Source organism: Scyliorhinus canicula, chromosome 8 (assembly GCF_902713615.1).
Source record: "Scyliorhinus canicula chromosome 8, sScyCan1.1, whole genome shotgun sequence".
Classification (NCBI taxonomy): Eukaryota; Metazoa; Chordata; class Chondrichthyes; order Carcharhiniformes; family Scyliorhinidae; genus Scyliorhinus; species Scyliorhinus canicula.
Genome location: NC_052153.1, coordinates 79,144,437 through 79,163,965, shown reverse-complemented (window position 1 = coordinate 79,163,965; position 19,529 = coordinate 79,144,437). Strand labels below are relative to the sequence as shown.

The 19,529-nt window shown below is 45.4% G+C and overlaps 1 protein-coding gene across 5 annotated transcripts in view; it reads right to left on the bottom strand.

The window, feature by feature from the left end:
- Positions 1-1,107: 1,107 nt before the first annotated feature.
- ptch1 (patched 1) overlaps positions 1,108-19,529 on the bottom strand; it is a 104,159-nt gene continuing 85,737 nt past the window's right edge. For 4 of the 5 annotated variants that reach the window (XM_038804796.1, XM_038804794.1, XM_038804795.1 and 1 more), the window contains exons 20-24: positions 13,908-14,050; positions 9,605-9,704; positions 8,256-8,510; positions 5,882-6,409; positions 1,108-4,063 (exon numbers count right to left, since the gene is read on the bottom strand). In XM_038804796.1, coding sequence (XP_038660724.1) covers positions 5,882-6,409; positions 8,256-8,510; positions 9,605-9,704; positions 13,908-14,050 — 1,026 coding nt within the window. In that variant the 3' untranslated portion in view covers positions 1,108-4,063. Of the gene's footprint in view, positions 4,064-5,881; positions 6,410-8,255; positions 8,511-9,604; positions 9,705-9,832; positions 9,850-13,907; positions 14,051-19,529 lie in introns of those variants that run through there. The other variant, XR_005461588.1, reaches the window with a different exon arrangement.

Genomic DNA, 19,529 nt, shown 5'->3' with positions numbered 1-19,529 from the left:
TGCTCCTGACACTAACAGCAGTGAAGTGGGTCAATCTAAAAGTTTCCTTGCCTTTGGATCAGGTTAGGAATTAGCACAAACTGGGCTCTCTTTGGAAAGAAAACTGAGGTTGGCCTGCCAGAGGCCTTTAAGGTTCTGAGAGGAGCTATTAGGGTGGACATAGAGATGTTTCCATTTTTGGGTGACCCAAGATAAGATATTCACTAAAAATCCAACAGCATTCAGGAGAAACATCTTTGTCAGGGAGTGATTCAAATATGGGTATTTAGGGAGAAACCTTAAACAGGGAGAAAATAATAGAAGGATTTGTTGACAGGGTTAGATGAAGTGTGGAGGAAGCTTGTGTGGATCCTGGCCTATTGGCTTGTTTATGTGCTCTAAATACAATGTCAAACTATGTAAAGTATAGGGACTCCTCATCTTGATTAGAAGATGACTGTTTACCGTCATCTTTGCGAAAAGATTGTTTATGCCCATATAATTTTCCCTCCCAGGTGTGGTCCAATTCCACCACATTGTGAATGGAATGGAATGTCTGAAGCCCCTTGAAGGGAAGTGACTGACTAGGAGTCAAGGAATTTGCATGTTGACAGAGGGTACCTGTGCTAGTTTCAGCGCTAACACTTGCTAAATGGGGACAGTACTGATAACAATGTGGGGGTGGTTAGGTGCTTATGTGCAGAGCTGGCAGGTCAGATTGTGTCAAGAATTGGATATCATTCCCTTTCCAAGCGCAACATTTCTTTTTACTCAGTGTTTCAGGGCATGGAACCAGGTTGGAACATCCTTATGGGCCCCATTTCCACCCTTGGTGATAACATAGGTCTGGGAACACCCGAGGTGAGACCAGAAGGAATTCTGGTGACTGTTGCCATTTTGCTGGCCCAGCCTCTATGGTGTCAGTCTGCAAGGAAGCATTGCTACAATTGCCTGACTCCACCCCTACAGGAAATTCCAGTGAAAAGCTCAGTTGGATGGAGATCTGGTGTAACCAGTTTCTGATGCTGAATGGCTCTGCTGGGCTTGAATATACCAGCAAGTTTGTGGATTTTTGGGACTATTAAGTTCAGAACAATTTACTCAAACAACAAGGATGCGATACCACGGTTAAGTTATATTATTTTTATTTGTTAGAAATTCTATCAGTGTTTGAACATTAATATTTAGAGAGCTTGCACAATTTCCATGTCCCATGATGCATATGGATAAAACATACAAGGCACGTATTCCATGGAAATTGGAACCAAATTATGTAACATTTAGAATAGTTGCTTTCATTTTAACACTGTAAAACATCTTCTCCAAGTGTAAGTTACAATGAAAGTGTGCACTGTAACTGTCTCAGTTCTGATACAACATAATGGTATCATTACATATAAACTCTTTAAAAATATACTTCTGTCAAAAGACTTGATGACTACTATATACACTACAAAAATAAATTTTCATATAAATAAATTATATGGCATACATTTATCTTTGTAACTGAAATGACACAAACCCATCTCTGCCAAAACAAGCAGCTGATGAGACCCAGTTTGAATATTTTTCCTTTTGCATCCTCATACTAAAATCTACGAGTTCTTAATGTAACTGTTATATATCTTTCCTATTTAGTTATTAACATTAGTAAGCACTTTATACAGATTAAAATCCATTACAAAGTAAAACATAACTGTAAAAGAAAAAAAAATCCCTGCATTTTTGTTATAAACTGGCATACAACAAATACTGTAAGAAAACATTCTTATGATACAAAAATATAAATATCACAAAAAATACATTTTTTCTTAAAAACATAGTTGCCAGCCACTGAGAAGTTCTCCCTTTGTCAATGTGACGGGAGGAGAAAATGTCTACATTGTGCAGAAGCAGCAGACAGTGGGGGACGGAAGGGAGAAAGTACACATACCTATATCTGCATTTGATAGAATCTGTGCCGTTAAACAAGAGGGAGAAAATAACTGGTGAGAAGTGACAGACAAACGCTAAGGCAGTAGCAGTGGGAAGCCACTCTGAACTTTTGACACAATCTAATAAGCACTATGGCAGCTGAAGTTAGTTCCAATTAACACCATACAGTTTTTGTTGTGGATCCTGGATGATCTCAGGTCAATCCACCACAAGTGCAGCATTGAAATCTGTGGCTCAATGTCACACACATTTCTATGCCAGAAAGTAAACTATTTTTCTTGATAAAATAAAGTTGGCAATTAGGGTTAACCCTTAGTGTGCTAATGGCAGTAGCTTATTTTAACATTTAAAAACAGAAAATTTAACTCAATCTACTTGCTATGTGACACAATTTGGCATCATCTGTAATTTCAATAGCAACAAGACTGTGGCAAAGTACCAAAATAAGTCACAAGATTCAATGGCTATAATGTAATTTACGGCGAGAGTGTAAAATAGGCGATCTAAGATTGCCACCGCCTGTTATACTCCTCTCTTGATTTTCCTACCTGAGAGTGAGGTATAAAGCGAGCAGCAGATTCAACGTTGCTCATTTTGCACAAATGACCAAAGTCAAAATTGCCCCCAATCCTTCAATCTTGAACCTCAAACGGAATATGTGAAAACGACTGTCTGAAACATTTGTAATTATCATGTTGCTACATTTATGTGTTATTTTAATGCATCTGATTACACATTTATTTTAGACAAGTTAACAAATGCATTACAATAATGCAAGGACAAATTTCATGTGAATGCCTGTTCGTTACAAATATCAATAAAAGCAATTTCATCCCATAATGAGAAACCAATTCATTATCAGGACAAACCCCGCCAAAACTCAGTAAGGCACTAGGATAGTCATTAACTGAATATTGTGGTTCAATCACAGATGTCATTTGGATTTTGGAACATTGAGTGAAAAGAAAGAACTTATATTGTTCCTTTCATGACCTCAGGTGCCCCAAACTACTTTATAGCCAATGAAGTGTTTTTCTGTTGTGATGTAGGAACTCTTTTTTTCTTAAAATACAATTTATTTCTGTAAAAAGCATATATTTAAGACTCCTCCTGGAAGATTCATACCTTGCATGTCCACCTGATTTGATTACAGTGATGCCAAACATGTGTAAGTAGTAGATGAGCTCAACGTTAACATAAATCAGTGTTAAAAAGAGACACTTTTCTCCCCCTAAATATTTACAAATAACGCCGCGATTGGTTTTAAGCCTCCCTATCACAAGTTTCCGTTACTGAATGCATGTCTTTACAAATATTAAAATCTATGCTAAAGAGAACAGTGTCTGAGCTTAATGGTGGGTCATTTTCAAAAAATCCATTCTATTTAGATTGACAATAAATAAAGAAAAAAATATAAAAGGACCGTTTCTGTGTTAGTCCCGACCGTTAGAAATTGCAGATACAGTTTATCATACAAAGAATCTGGAGGGGATCAATAAATATACACACACTAAGGGTTAAATTAAAACAACACAGACCTGTATAATACACAGCAAAAGGATCAAATAACTAAAACTAACAATTTCATAAAGATTAACGTGCTTTTCTTCATTTCTGATCATTTTAAGAACCACGCATAGCGTGTTTGAAAGTTAACAGTAACATTTTATACTACCACAGGGTTGTGATATGCAAAATTAAAATATTTTTTAAAAATGTGTATCTTTACAAAAAAAATCCTATCACATGAGCAATATTTGCATAGAATAATTATACATGTAAATTATACAATATTTTAAGCAGCAGCAACATATGCTGACATTTATGACTAGATTAAGCGTAAATGTGGCACAGATACACAGATCAATGTACATAATGTATAGATCACACAACATTGTTCCCAATCCATTTCACAGGAAGTTTACAGCTCCTAATATTATACTACTTTACATTGTACATCTGTATAATACATATGTGTACATCCTTTAAATATTTTAGAGAATATTTAACAAATAATACAATAGATTAATATTTGCAGTAAACTGTTTTCCCAGTTCTGGATCGCCTGTATTTATAGCTTGGAGTTTCAAGGACTATGCAAGTAAAGAGTTTTTCCATCTTTGGCCATCTGTGCATCGTAAATTCCATACTGGAAAAAGTAAAAAAAACTATTAGGAACAGATATGAGAAAGATTTTGGTAACTAATTTCAAGTTTTAAAAAAGGCATTTGTATAAAGACAATGGCCGGGATTTGTCGCAGTGGGACGGGAGAATTTGGAGCCGTTAAAAGTCACGGCTCTCCAAATTTTCCTGTTTACCAGTGTCAGAGCTGGAAAATCCTGGGGCAGAATTCTCCGCAATGGCCGACGCCGTTGTGAAACCTGGAGGGCGAAATTCTCCCCCCCCCACGACGGGTGGGAGAATAGCGGGAGGGCCTTCCCGACTTTTTTGACGCCCTCCCGCTATTCTCCCGCCCCCCCGCCGAAATCCCGACACGAATCGCTGCCGCCGTTTTTTTACGGCCGGCAGCGATTCACAGCTGTTAGAAGGGCCGAAGTCCCAGCCCTTTACGACCTTTTTACGAACGGCAAACACACCTGGTCCTGCCGTTCGTAAAAACGTCGTGACCACCTGGAAAAAAATAACCATGGCACCGATTGGCACGGCAGTACCACGGCCGTGCCAAGGGTGCCATGGGCCCGCGATCGGTGCCCACCGATCGCGGGCAGCGGGCCCGATGCCCGCGCACTATTTGTCCTTCCGCCGCCCCGCAGTATCAATACGCGGGGCGGCTGAGGGGCAACCCGGACCGCGCATGCGCGGGTTTCGCGCAAAAACGCGATGACGTCACCCGCGCATGCGCGGGTGGAGTCTTCCCACCTGCGCATGCGCGGCTGACGTCATATGACGCGTCAGCCGGCGCTAAGTCCGACAAGCGGGCTTAACGATTTTCGTTAAGCCCGACTTGTCGGAGCCTCCGACGTCGGGCTGCTAGCCCCGACGGGGGACCAGAATCGGTCCCCCGTCGGGAAGGGGCGCGATGCCGTAAAACCCGCCCGGGTTTTACGGCAGTTTGACGATTTCTCCCGTTTTGGGAGAATTTCGCCCGGAGTGTTTCACTCCAGCATCGGAGGCCGCTCCTCGCTCCCTATTCTCCCCCCTCCGGAGGGCTAGGAGTGGCGTTTCGTGGAACTCGGATGTCAGGCCTTGACGCTGGCGTCAAGGCGGCCCGCAGATAATGGCACGGCCGGCGGCGGCAAATGACGTCAGCCGCGCATGCGCAGGTTGGCCGGCGCCAACCCGCGCATGTGCAGTTGCCATCTTGCCCTCCGCTGCCCCGCAAGACGTGGCGGCTTGATCTTGCGGGGCAGCGGAGGGGAAAGAGTGCGTCTCTTGGAGACGCTGGCCCAATGATCGGTGGGCACCGATCGCGGGCCAGTCCCCTCCCGAGCACGGCCGTGGTGCTCAATCCCCTCTCCGCCCCCCACAGGCCCCAAACTCACCTTTCGCGCTATGTTCACGCCGGCAGCAACCAGCTGTGGTTGCCGCCGGTGTGAACAGGTTGGGAACGGCAGGCCACTTGGCCCATCTGGGCCGGAGAATCGCGGGTCGTCGTAAAACACGGCGACCCGTGATTCTCCGAGCGGCGTGTCGTGTTTTGGGGGGGGGGGGGGGGGGAGAGAGAGAGAATCGCGGGGGGTGCCAGCCTGGGCAGAGGAGAATCGCGCCCCTGGTGTATGAAATTATTTTGATATTACATAAACAGAAATTAATTACACTTTATTTAGTTCCAACCTAATTACATTTACGAATTATTAAAACAAATTTAACTTGTGAAATAACAAAGTGACATCAAGCAATTATTTTGTCAGTTTTTAGTTAGCCCAAAATTTGACATAATTATCCATGATTCATAATACTTTAAGCAGTAATACACCTTTCATTGAATATCTGTAGGAAACATACCTAATGTGTTCTGTTCCCACTGCTCTGTGTTTCACATTCAACGTCCTGCAACTCTAAAACTTCCACCTTTGAGTTCCTTCTTTCATAACGTGCATCAAAAGGCACATGAGGATCAACAAATGCTCCTTCATCAGTTTCATTGTACCCCTCATAATGTGGGTACCCTCCAAATACATTTTGGTTGGGTATGGGAGGATGCACAGCGACAGTAACTGAGGCTGTGGCAGTCACAGTAGTGATAGGCTGGCAGTATGTTGGTGCTGCAGCACCAGTGGCAGTGAATGTTGGGTTCCTAGTCTTCTGAGAACGGGATCTGTGACTCTGTCGATCCCTATTGCTGAGTCTGGAATGCCCTTCATGAGCAGTTTCAAAAGCGTCCGTGCGTGGTCTGCAAGGAGGCGGTCGAAACACTTCCCTTGCCTCCAAACTGTGGTCCCTACAATTCCTCCGGGATTGTTGATGTTTAATATCCTGTTGTGGAGATGGCCTTGGTCTTGGTCGATGAAATCTGCAATCTGGCTGAACAACCTGTAAACAATGTGACTTATTAATACTTGCACATACCAATTTATTTACTATTATGCTGCATTGTAACTTGATAAACAATTTATAACACAACTTCATTTAAACTATTTTAAATTGGTAAAAGCCTGAGTGAGGCTGGACAAAAGTCATGCAGAATGCTCTCATCCCTAAAGGTATTTATTAGAAGAAGTAACCTGGGAAAGCCATTAAAGTAGCTAGACAAATATTTTCAAGAAACAATTCAATGTATTTTTGGAGAGAGAAGAGATAATGCTGAGAAATCATAGTGAATAGCAAAAAGAGAAAGGCCCTTTAATGTTCCTAAAGATCTCCTATTGTTATGTTAAAATGCACATCATCACAGAAGCTGTCCCTGATGGAATCCGGTTTCTGGAATCACGCAATTGCCTTAGGCAAAACACATGTCCATAAACCACATCAAGCAGTAAGCAGACATCAACTTTAAATATAGTTGCTAGGCCTTTCCAATTTTTTTAAGTGGAGGAATTTGAAGGAAATGGATGCAATAATTTTATCCTGATCAGACTATTTCTCGCTGTAAAGATTGTATATTCACAAAGGGCCCAAGCCTCCCACTTTCAGACCTGAAAAATGCCCAGTCTACCTCAAATTACCCTTGAATGGTAAAGTATCTCAAAAGGTGAAGCAACAGGTGAAACTTGTCATTCCATGCAGTTGCTAAGCAGTAGCTACACAAGTGATACTTTCAACTAGCGGGATGCTACTGTCACACAAGTGTCAGGCAACAACCATCTCCAGCAAGAGAGAATGTAACCATCTCCCATGACATTCAACGGCATTACCATCGCTGAATTACCCACCAGTACCATTTACCAGAAACTGAACTGGACCAGCCATAGAAATACTATGGCTAAAAGAGCAGGTCAGAAGGAAGGAATTCTGTGGTGAATAACTTACCCCCAATTCCCCAATGCCTGTCCACCATCTAGAAGGCACAAGTCAGGACCGTGATGGAAAACTCTACACTTGCCTCGATGAGTGCAACCCCAAAAATAGTGAAGAAACTTGACACCATCCAGGAAAAGGCATCCCGCTTGCTTGGCACCTCATCTATTACCTTAAACATTCACTCCCTCCACCACTGACACACAGTGGCAGCAGGGTGTATCATCTACAAGATGCGCAGCAGCAACTCAACAAAGCTCCTTCCACAGCACCGTCAAAATTCGCAGCATCTATCACTTAGAAGGACAAGGGCAGCAGATGCATAGGAAATGCCACCACTTTCAAGTAACCCTCTGAACCACACATTATCCTGACTTGGATCTATATCAGCATTCCTTCATTGGCGCTGGATCAAAATCCCAGCTCTTCCTTCCTAATGTGGAGATGCCGGCGTTGGACTGAGGTGGACACAGTAAGAAGTCTTACAACACCAGGTTAAAGTCCAACAGGTTTGTTTTGAATCACTAGCTTTCGGAGCGCAGCTCCTTCATCAGGTGACCTTCCTAATAGCACTGTGGATGTACCTACACCACTGAACTGCAGTAGTTGAAGAAAGTGGCTCGCTGACACCTTCTCAAGGGGCAATTAAGGATGGGCAATAAATGCTGGTCCAGCAGCGATGCCCCCATCCCGTGAACAAATAAGTAAAAAAGAAATAGGTGTCACTGGCAAATAATGGTCTTTGGTCAAACATTATAAGTAACAATGCATTGCCTTTAACTTCAAATAACTTGAAATTTCATGTTATGGGTGAATATTGTAGATGAAATTAAAGCAATGATAGATAGCTAAAAGAAAATGCTGAAACTTCAAATACTGGCAAGAAGTTTTTTTCAAGAAAGCAAGGTCCAGTTTCACATACTGTGGATCTGGGAAAGACAGGATTCTCAGTTGCTTCCACCATGATCTGATGGGTTGATGCCGTAGAGCTGGGATTCGATTCATAATGCTGAAGTTCTTCACTGATCCCGGAAACCGTAGTCTGTGAGCTATATTCAGAATCTGAAGAATCAGATCCATTATTCCCTTGCTCAGGGTGAACGGCAAACCTCACAACCCGAGGTGGTGGCTCTGGTGATGGAGTAGGCAGTCGGGTTCTCCCATCGAGAGGTGAAACCTAGGAGCCAAATATGTCAAAAAGTAATTAGCCTCATCTAGTGTTCATCACACTGTTGTCACATCCAGTCAGTTGTAACACTGAGCGACATTTCTTTCACACTGAGTACAGAGGTGGCCTGGTGAGAGCTCTTACAGTTACGTGGCTCTTTGCAGAACATTAACTCTTTCCAAAGATAATACAAGGCACACGTACTATGTTCATTATGGTCATATTATTATAGGATGTCTAATTTCTGAGCTTGCCCTGATCCCCCACCTGTTGCCTGAATGATCTTGGGAGTGGTTTTGTCTAAGGAAAACAAGACACGATGAAGTTTGACATGATGAAACCAGGTCTGGTAATTAATTCAAGACCAGCTATCTGTCAAATATGCATGTGTTTTTACCACTTAGACTTTGTTTACACCAAGGATTGGGTAGCTAACCTCAAGTATTATTCTTATGTTTTTAATTTCTTCCCTCCTTGGTAGTCTTAACTACGCCTGATCCCGATTATTTTAGGTTCACCTGATTGTGGAGTTATGCAAGCACCTGCCAAATCAACGCCTATCCTTCAGCTAGGCTAATGGGAAATAGCCTGTAATCTTCTCTGTTCTTTGTAGCTCAAAGAATAGGGCACAAACATTCTAATCGGTCCAGCATTATCCCCATTTATAATGCTGACTTTCCATTGTTTTTTTTACAGATTTATGGATTTAGGTAGGGGTCAAGAAGGCATTTGGTGCTTTATGCATCGGTTAAGCTCTGGCACTCTAAATCTAGCTTCTTTCATGAAGAATATAGACTGTAATTAAAACAAAAATCTTTTCTGCGATTTTCCAATTCATCATTTATGCACCTATCTGGTTCCCTAGTAACTCATGTTGTTTTAAGATGAATTCAGCAATTCTGTGCTTCCAGTTCTATGTGTTGAAGGTGTGTGGGTCAGACATAGGACTACCACATTGTCATGCTAGTTCTCTGACTCTGCTCCATTCAGGCCTGGCTCCGTTAAGAATACATAATTAGGGAATAAATCTTTATTTTCTGCTAATAACTTTCTGAAGTCCAAATATGGTCGAACTATCATGAAACAAAAAGAGAAAAAAATACCTCAGGATATGGTCCAAAATATGAAAGAAGAACCGGAAGTAGTACTAATCCATTGAGAACACCCAGAGCTGTTAAAATAGCTAGGACTGCAAAGAAGTACCTGTAATAGTTGCAAAGAGTAGTGCAATTAATGTTAAAAACTTCCTTACTTATGTCAAGCTAATTGCATTTTAAAAGTCATTTACAACTCAAACCTTCATGTCAGAAAATACCACAATGATTCTTTACCTTTTACATCAGTGAGGCTACATCCCACAACAACAGTGTTAGTTGACCAAAAAAAAAAGAACAGTATGTTAGTTTGTTAATTTTATTGACAAACACATAGTATGGACTGTTATTCATGAATAGTTTGTTACACACACACAAAAATATGGAACGTGAACTGAATGACTGAACAGTACCATACAACATGCACAATGAAAGGGGCCCCATTACCTTAACCCAGTAGAAGCAAACAAATGAAGTAAAGAGTGCAGAATTCAAACAATTTAGTCTAGAGACAGGAGAAGCAAAGTCTCAAGCAGCTAATCCACTGTGAAATGCTGCTGCATCTCACAACAGAATCACTAATTAAATCTCAAGTGTATCAAGTAGGTTTCCTCTCACAACACTAATCAAAACTTTCTGCCTACAATCCTCAGAGATGCTGGGTTTTAGTTTTACGAAATAGCTCAAATTGCAATCCTTTATAAAGCCAAACCAGCATTCTGCTTCAAAATGCTGCCAGTTCTATAGCAGATTCTAGCTGCCAGTTCTATAGCAGATTCTAGCTGCCAGTTCTATGGCAGATTCTAGCATTGTATTTGATAAGAACACTTCAGACAATAGCATCATTGCACTGCAAACTAAATCTTTTGTAGTACAATTTAACATTATGAATACGGTTGTTTTACGTCAACCATTTTAAAAATAAAAGCTAGAATGCTGGTGAAAAAGAAAAAGCATCCAAGTGGTTGACCATTCCCACCATTCAAGATTGTGAACGGAGAGATTTCATAAATACCAAGGTAAGCTTTTAACAAGAGGTCTTACCAGCTGGTATAAAGCACAGGAGGGACTAAGACTAAACTTATGGACACGTTTATGAGTAATGACTCCAAATACCTTGAGTATGTTTTTAATGGACTCGCTCAAATTAAGGATCAGTCTTTTATTGTGCAGCAGTACAGCACAGTTACCTTCACTATGTCCAAATACACAATTATTGTTTAAATATATTGAATGCATTAAGTTGAGCAGCAAACATCCGCCTGTCTTTAAATTCACAAAATGCAGATGTTGTCATTACTACACAATATGAAATATAAAATTTCATATAATGTGACATATCAGCAATATATTATAGAACCATTTTATCTATGCATGTCATGTCTGATCACTTCAAATATATTTCATTAGTTAAACTGCCTTAGTTATTTGGCTTACTGACTCCCTCCTCTCTCTATCTTGCCAATTGTGTAGTGGCTAGAATTAGGCCCCACCCTCACCAAAATTGTATTTTAAATACAAAATCAATAAACTGCAAAAAAAAAAAGCAATGTATCCACTTAAATTGGTAGTTAAAAACCAGGCTGCATTTCCTTAGTTGGTTCAGTTGCAGAACATCTTTGATCCCTGGTCTGTACTGGGTTTTTTTTAATGATTAATTTATAGAATTTGGGCATGGCAATCTTTCATTGCATGCCGAGTTAGCTAATCTCAGCAAGAAGCAGCAGTTTGTATGCTACAATATGTAAAATATGTATTAGTTGGAAAGGGAAATGGGATCCCATTCCTGATCGCTATCCAGTGACTCTAAGGGAAAGTTGTCTGTGGAGTTATCGAATAAAGAACAGGATCAGGCTCTTCTGTGATGTCCTTCATTATCAAGTAACAATTTGACATTTAGGGCGTGAACACCAGCCACACTGCGCCCGAAAAGCAACATGGTCTCCAAGGGATCGGAGGTCCCCAGCTGCTTGCCCTCTGGGCAGCATGGCACCCGGACACTGCTGGTGCCACCTGGGCACTGCAGGGTGCCCTGTGCACATGTGCGGTGGTGGGGGAGGTGCAGGGGGGGCTAGAGGGCCCCCTTATATGCGGGTTGGGGGTGTTCAGGGGTAATGCCGGGGGCTCAAAACATGCACTGAGGATTTTCGGCGAGTGGGGCTCCTCAGTGCAGGGAACGGGACTAAGTGTGGCCTCAGCCGCTCAGTCCCTGCCGAGGCCCCATATCTAACCAGATTTGCGTTAGCATTGTGTTTCTCGAACACCGGGAAACACGTGGCTAACGCACACGCTATGGGACATAGTTTCCATTTGGTTTGATCACGTCTTTAACGTCCAAGCTTAAACCCGCAAAATGACCACTCGTGTGAGGTGCTGGAGATCCTCTGTGGATCTGCACATTAGTATGAGTCCATAACTTCAGAAGGGAAGAAAATTAAAACAGGAGGGTTTGATCACATGTGAGCTCAGCTGAAAGGGACGAAGACAGACATCAGGGACTCAACATTTTAAGCAAATGCAATTTTTGTACACATGCAACTTGTTGAAGGCATTGGACTGTCCACAAGGGAACTTCCAAAGCATGTTAGATAGCATGTATCGGCTTACTTGTTGGACAGCGAAATTCTGCAGTTTACTGTGGAGTGTGTGGCCAACTCAATGGGAATTGCATGCCCACTCCACCCATCAGTTTCCCTCTCACTCCCAAGCTCACTCCCATAACATGTAGGCGGCGGAGCCAACATTGGCAGCTGTCCATATATTTAAATAATTCATAAAGGGTCAATTGAGCTTTTTAACGAACCAATAGTACGCTGTTCATGCCATAAGACAGTTGACATGGGCAGTCAGTCAGGTGGGAGTGGACAGGATGTTCTTGTTAAAACGTTTTTAATAGAAGGGAAAAAAGGAAAGGAGTTACTATCTTCGGGGAGCGCCCTTTGTGCATTGGGAACAGCACCCCCTAAGATAGTATCCCCCACATTCTTCCTATCCATCCATTCTCTAATACAAAATACCTGCACCCCAAAGCAGGCCAAACCCTCTTCACCCAATAACCTGAACTTCCTCTGGAATCCCATTGCATCTTCTTCTTGGAATTGGTTGCAGCTCTGGCAGCGACCACTAGAGTTCTTGGCACTACCAGGATTGCCGGTCTAATGGTCTGGTAGCTCCCGAGGGCAAGAGCTCCTCCCCAGTGAGGGACAGAGGTCCCACTGTCAGACAATTTCACCCGCCAACAGTGCCTTATGACTGTGGGATGGGTTAGCGTCAAGCAAGTTGGCTTCCAGCCAACTTTGCTTCAGGACGTGGTAGTGATGTTCACAGAGTTTCAGTGCCTACCCAGAAATATGCATCCAAGAAAGTACAGAAATTAGGGCAATTTTCATATTATTTTTTCATAAGGATAAAAAGAATGAACTTCTATACAAAGAAATAGGGGGAAATTTCATCTCAAAATGGTAAATAAAACAGCTGCATCCAGTAAACCAGATGATCTGACACTGGAAAGAGGGTATTTTTTGGTTGTTCTGGCCAGTGGGATCCTCCTGTCCCACCGACGGTGCACCACCACTGTGTGTTTGCCAGCGGCATGGGATGTGTTCAATGGGAAATCTCACTGACAGCGGCGGGACTTCCAGCCAACAGCGGGCTGCCTCCGGCCACAGAGAAACAGGCCATGGGAGAGCACGGCAAATCCCCTCCTGATGTATTTGTCCATTTCTACTGCTTCTCTTTCTCCACCTCAACTCCCTTCAAGTTGTGAGCTTCGATTTTTGTTGCACAGCTACAACCGTGGCATCTTACATTCTTAAAATTCAGGATACTTTGATATAATTATGTGGTAATATAACATATAAAAGTTATGACAAATTAATCATTCTAATTCCATTGTTAAAATTATAAAGGACCAAAGCCTGGGCCTTTAGAATGGAGTTAATAGTAGATGAGGTAAAGTGGTTTCAATCAATAAACATCATGCACACATTGGTAAAATGAATTTCAACCAATTAATTACCACAAACAAAACTTCAGACAAAAAGTCGTTTACAATATAATGCCACAGAAAGAGTGACATAAGATTTAAAAAGAAATGGCCATGCAGCTCAAAATATAGATGGGTAGTGGCCGGAATTCTTCGACCATTCACACCGGCAGATTCTCCAGTCCCACTGCAGTGAATTGAATTTTGGCTGAGCGCCAAATTCTCTGATCTCACTGGCTACGGTGGCAGAGTGAACTCAGATCGAAGAATCCTGGCCAGTGAGGAACAGAACACGGATACTAGCCATGAAAATGGGAAACTGCTTACCTGACGATGAAGTCAAATTCAGATCCAGCAAGCATGAGAACTCCAAGGAGTGTTGACACGGCCCCATCTAGCACAGGGGCAAACATGTGCTCCAATGCAAGAACTGCCCGCCGATTCTTGTCTCCAATGGCAGTTAAAAATGCCTGCAGGCAATAAGATCAATACAATCAGACCTCATGTGTACCAAAATTGAGAAAGAACTACCCAACAGTTCAGCAACTGTTTCGTTTGTGTGACAGACTGAATACTGTGGATTAATTTCAGCCAAGCAAGAAAAATGGCGACACTTTATTAAAATCTTTGGATAACCCACATACCAAAGATAGAGGGGTTAAATTTACATCACCATTTTTCTGAGCTACGTGGAGTTCTTATGCTGCAGTTACAACAGAAGATTGGGTGGACCCCTGTAAATTCAACAGAGGATGCGATGGCATGGCCTCATCGCACCCAACCCGGTGATGCGACGAGGCTGTTAAATCTCACGAGAGACTCGCGAGAAAGACGTCGCAATCTGGATCTCGCCCGCACAAAGCGTCATCCAGATTTACATATTTAAGTGAGCTGTTAGGCTCTCTTAAATATGTCGCCGGTGGATTCTCCCAAGACCCGGTAACAAATGCCCGCCTTGGGAAACCTCACCATGGCACCGCTTAGCACTGGTATGCACAAACATGTACCATGCACAACATGATCTTCCATGGCATCGGAGGCCCCCGGATGGTAGGACTATGGGCAGGGTGGTACCCTGGCACTCTTGCTGCCACCCAGGAACCTTGGCACTGCCACCTGGGTGCACTGGCAGTGCCACAGCCAGTGTGACAAACTGGCAGTGCCAAGGTGCTCAGGTTGCCCATGTCAGGGATGCCCTTATGAGGTGGGATTGAGGATCCCCTAACAGGTAAGGTGGGGCATTTGGGGCTCCAGAGGCCACGATTAGGGGTGGGGATCAAGAGATCAGGGTGGCATTTAAAAATGGCACCCAGATCTCTTCCTACTCTATGAGTCGAGATCATCAGTACAGGAAATGAAGTGCAGCCTCAGCAGGGTGTTCCTCGTCGTGGCCAAAAAAAAGACTCCTGTTTGATCGGGGGTTGTTCTTGGCACTGCAGGCTCCGAGAAACACCCCGCTTAATGAGGCCAAAGTGGGACTCTGTTTTTTCCCCATTACATTGCGCCCAGAGTCTCTATATATTACAACAAAAAAGGGTTTTCAGATGAGAAACAAGATGGCACCTAAACAGTTTTATATTACATTAAATTACATGACTGCTGGCTCCTCAATTCCTCCACCATGTAAAGCCCGAGTTTTTTCTCAACATACTGAGCATTATTTAAATTTACTGTCATTTAGGATTCCACAGTGATTCATAATAATTATCTGATTCTAGTTATAGCTGGCTTCTAATTTCCAAAATGTTGTTGGATGCCTCCTTGGATGAGTTAATGTATTGGAACAACAATGGTCTTTACTCATGCTAGTGTGTACGAGTATAAAACACAAAGTTGAACAGTCAGTCCATACTAGACTGAGAATATGCCAACCCTCTGTAGCGCAGTGTATTTAATTGGGCGGAAGAGGACAGATGGGGATTCTACCACTTCCTGCCTCCATCTCGATTCAGTCCATGACAGGAAAGCCCCTGGACAGCCTTACTGCTCTGCCGACCAAGTGAGGTCGTTAAGTGGACAATCAAGGTCCACTTACGGGCCTCATCCTGTCGCCACTGGAGGGGCTTACATGTGGGTAACATGACTGGTAAACCTATGTGAGGTTGTTTGCAGGCGCCCATCCAGGGTATCTAATTCAAAGTCTCTCAGTGCCTGAGTGAGCAACCCAGCAGTGGGATGGAGGGGGGGGGGGGGTTGCCATAAAATCACTCTCTGCTCATGTACCCAACCTTCTTCCCATCCTTCCCCTGCCATACTACCCTGCAACTCCCTTCCCGCCATCATTCACTTGTGTCTGGGTCCATTTTCCATCTGAGTCCTGGAATGGGGTGTAGCGCCACCTCTGGTGGTGCTGCTGAGTGCAGATGAGCTGTCAGCCTCTGACCCGCAGTTCTCCGTGTCTTTGATCATGGAGGGAGGCCTGCCGCTGGCTTGTTAAATGTCCGAGTGCCACAGAGTTGGGTGGCCTTGCCAGAAAGAGGCAACACGGGGCACTGTACAGCTCTCCAGCTGGAAACCGAAACTCCTGTTGTCCCACAAGATTTTACCCATATACCTCTGGTCTAAACAATGCATCTAAACAACTCTCATTTAATCCCAGTGTAGGAAGGGTATTATCTCATGATTATTTTTGGACAAAATATTTTTAATAGCTTTTTATTTAAAACGTGGATTTTCTTCAGGTATGTCTCAAGATGTTTGCTGCGAGACCACTGTAAATATGATGCTATCTGTAATTTATTTGCAGCTTCTGTACTATTCCACTTCATCTTGTTTGAGTTAAAATATAAATCAACTCCCTGGACATGACCATGAAAACTTTTCCTATGTACTTAAATGATTTAACCATGACCACTAATTTTTCTATTAGCAATTTCTACACATAATTAATACCAACTATCCAAAGATCTTTCGGAGTACTCAAAACTTGAAAATATAGTCCACGGCTTTAACAAGGAAGAAAAATGCTACCAAGGTCATGGTTGAAGAGGAAGTAATTCAGACACTGGAAGGGTTTTAAAAAGATTGGGTTAGCTCAGTTGGCTGAACAGCTGGTTTGATATGCAGAAGGAGGCCAACAGCGTGGGTTCAGTTCTCGTACCGGCTGAGGTTATTCACCAGGGCCTCACCTTCTCAACCTTGCGCCTTGCCTAAGGTGTGGTGATCCTCCAGTTAAATCACCATCAGTCAGCTCTCCCCCTCACATTGGAAAGCAGCATTTGGTCATCTGGGACTATTTGCAACTTTACTTTCCTTTATATCAATAGGGAGGTGGTATAGGGTAGGCACCAGGACCAGATCAGATAAAAACGGCCGGGATTCTCCCCTACCCGGCGGGGCGGGGGGTCCCGGCGGGACGGAGTGGCAGAACCACTCCGGCGCAGGCCTCTCCAAAGGTGTGGAGAGGGGCTAGGCCCGCACCGGAGTGGCTCCCACACCGCCGGCCGGCGCGAACGGCCTTTGGCGCCCCGCCAGCTGGGGATGAAAGGCCTTCGCCGGCCGGCGGAAGTCCGCGCATGCGTCGGTGCGTCAGCGGCTGCTGACGTCATACCGGCGCATGCGCAGGGGAGGGGGTCTCTTCCGCCCCCGCCATGGCCTTCACCGGATGAAAAAGAGTGCCCCCACGGCACAGGCCCGCCCGCCGATTGGTGGGCCCCGATCGCAGGCCAGGCCACTGTGGGGGCAACCCCTGGGGCCAGATCGCGCCCTCCCCCCCCTCCCTCCCCAAGGACCTGGCGCCTGCCCGCGCCGCCAGTTCCGCCAATACCAGACATGCTTCGATTCCCGCCGGCGGGAACAGCCTGTCAGCGGCGGGACTTCGGCCCATCGCGGGCCGGAGAATCACCGCGGGGGGCCCGCCGACTGGCATGGTGCGATTCCCGCACCCGCTGATTCCCGAGTGGCGGAGAATTCGGGCCACGGCGGGGTTGACGCCGGCCCCGGGCGATTCTCCGACCCCCCAGGGGGTCGGAGAATTCCGCCCACGGTTACTGAGGGAAGTATGTGTGGGAATCATGGATGGATCAATGGATGTTTTTTTGAGCAGGAGAATGTTTGTATTTGGGGTATGTATTGGGACCATTGCTTTGCTTGAGCTACAGTGACCTAGAACTTGTTGTCCAGAGCATAATTTCAAATATTGCAAATGATACAAAACTTGGAAATATTGTGAACTGTTAGTGTAGAACTACAAAAGGACATAGGCAAGTTGGTAGAATGGGTGGAAAGGTGGCAGATGGCATTCAATGTGGATAAGTGTGAAGTGATTCATTTTGGTATGAAGAACATGGGAGGAACAAAATAAAACGGAGGACACAATTCTAAAGGGTGTGCAGGAGCAGAGGGACCTGGGTGTCTATGTGCATAAGTCATTGAAGGTGACCAGACAGGTTGAGAGTGTCTCTAATAAAGCATAGTGGGCGCGATTCTCCGCACCCACGGAAAATCGCGAAGTCGGCCGTCGACGGCCCGACACGGCCCATTTCCCGAGGTATTCACGTCCGGGAAATGGGCTAGGAACGGGGCCGCGTCAATCACGTGCGCGATGACGCCGGAACGCAGCGACGCTACAAACACGCCCACGTGAGGCCGCCCGACGCCGTAAAAAGGCGCGGGCGAGCACAGAAACTAGGCCAGGATGTCGGAGCTCAGGAGAGCAGCACCGCGATTCGTTGAGGCTGACGTGGAGACGCTGCTCGAATCAATCGAGCAGAGGAGGGGCATCATCTGCCCGCGTTGAGGGTATCGCCACCCTGCCAGTGCGGTGCGCCAGGCCTGGCGTGAGGTGGCTGCTGCCATCAGTGCTGTGGGGCAGACCCCTCACTCTGCAGACCAATGTCGGAAGAAGATGCAGGACCTCACCAGGGCTGCCAGGGTAAGAGCCAAGAGGGTGCCCCCGGGTCACAACCATCCCTCCCCCCTTTACGTAATCATCCACCCCCCCCCCCCCCCCCCCCCCCCCCCGGCACGGGGGGTGGAGGGGGATTGGGGAAGAGTGAGTTGAGGGTGGTTCACAAAGTAGTCACAGACCCAGCGCTCTGGCCCCCGTGGAGAGACGCAATGGTCTTATTACAACTTGACCCCCAAACTGTGCCAGTATCTGAACGGCCTGCTGATACCTGCCGTATTGTAATGATCTACCTATGCCCCCTCCCCCAACAGGACAAGACCGCTCACAACACCCGTGAGCGGAACAAGACTGGAGGGGGTTCGCCCATCCTGCACCCCCTCACCACGTTTGAGCAGAGGGCACTGGACCCTGTTGGGGGATCTGCCACCCGGGAGATCGCGCAATGCGAGGTTGGCGGAGCTGCAACAAGTGAGACAACCCTGCATGACAAACACTCACCCCTCCCCCATCCTCTGTCCCTTCACACACCCTGCCCACTTGGACACCTCCCCCATCCTCTGTCCCTTCACACACCCTGCCCATTTGGACACCTCCCCCATCCTCTGTCCCTTCACACACCCTGCCCACTGGATCACCTCCCCCATCCTCTGTCCCTTCACACACTCTGCCCACTGGAACACCTCCCCCATCCTCTGTCCCTTCACACACTCTGCCCACTTGGACACCTCCCCCATCCTCTGTCCCTTCACACACTCTGCCCACTTGGACACCTCCCCCATCCTCTGTCCCTTCACACACTCTGCCCACTTGGACACCTCCCCCATCCTCTGTCCCTTCACACCCTGCCCACTGGGACCATCCAGCGCCCGGCCGAGCGAATCTAAATAACCCGTTTCATTCTCTTCCCTAGGACGTGATGCCGAACGACCAGGGCCGTCTGCCTCCAGGCGGACACAGGAATCTGCCCCCACCTCACCCAGGGCCGCACAACAGAGGGTGCCCGATATGCGGGGAGTCCCATCCTCCCCAACTGAATCTGTGGAGCAGGACGCCCAGAGGGCGGCGACAGAGCAAGAGAGAGAAATGGCCCGCGAACACCC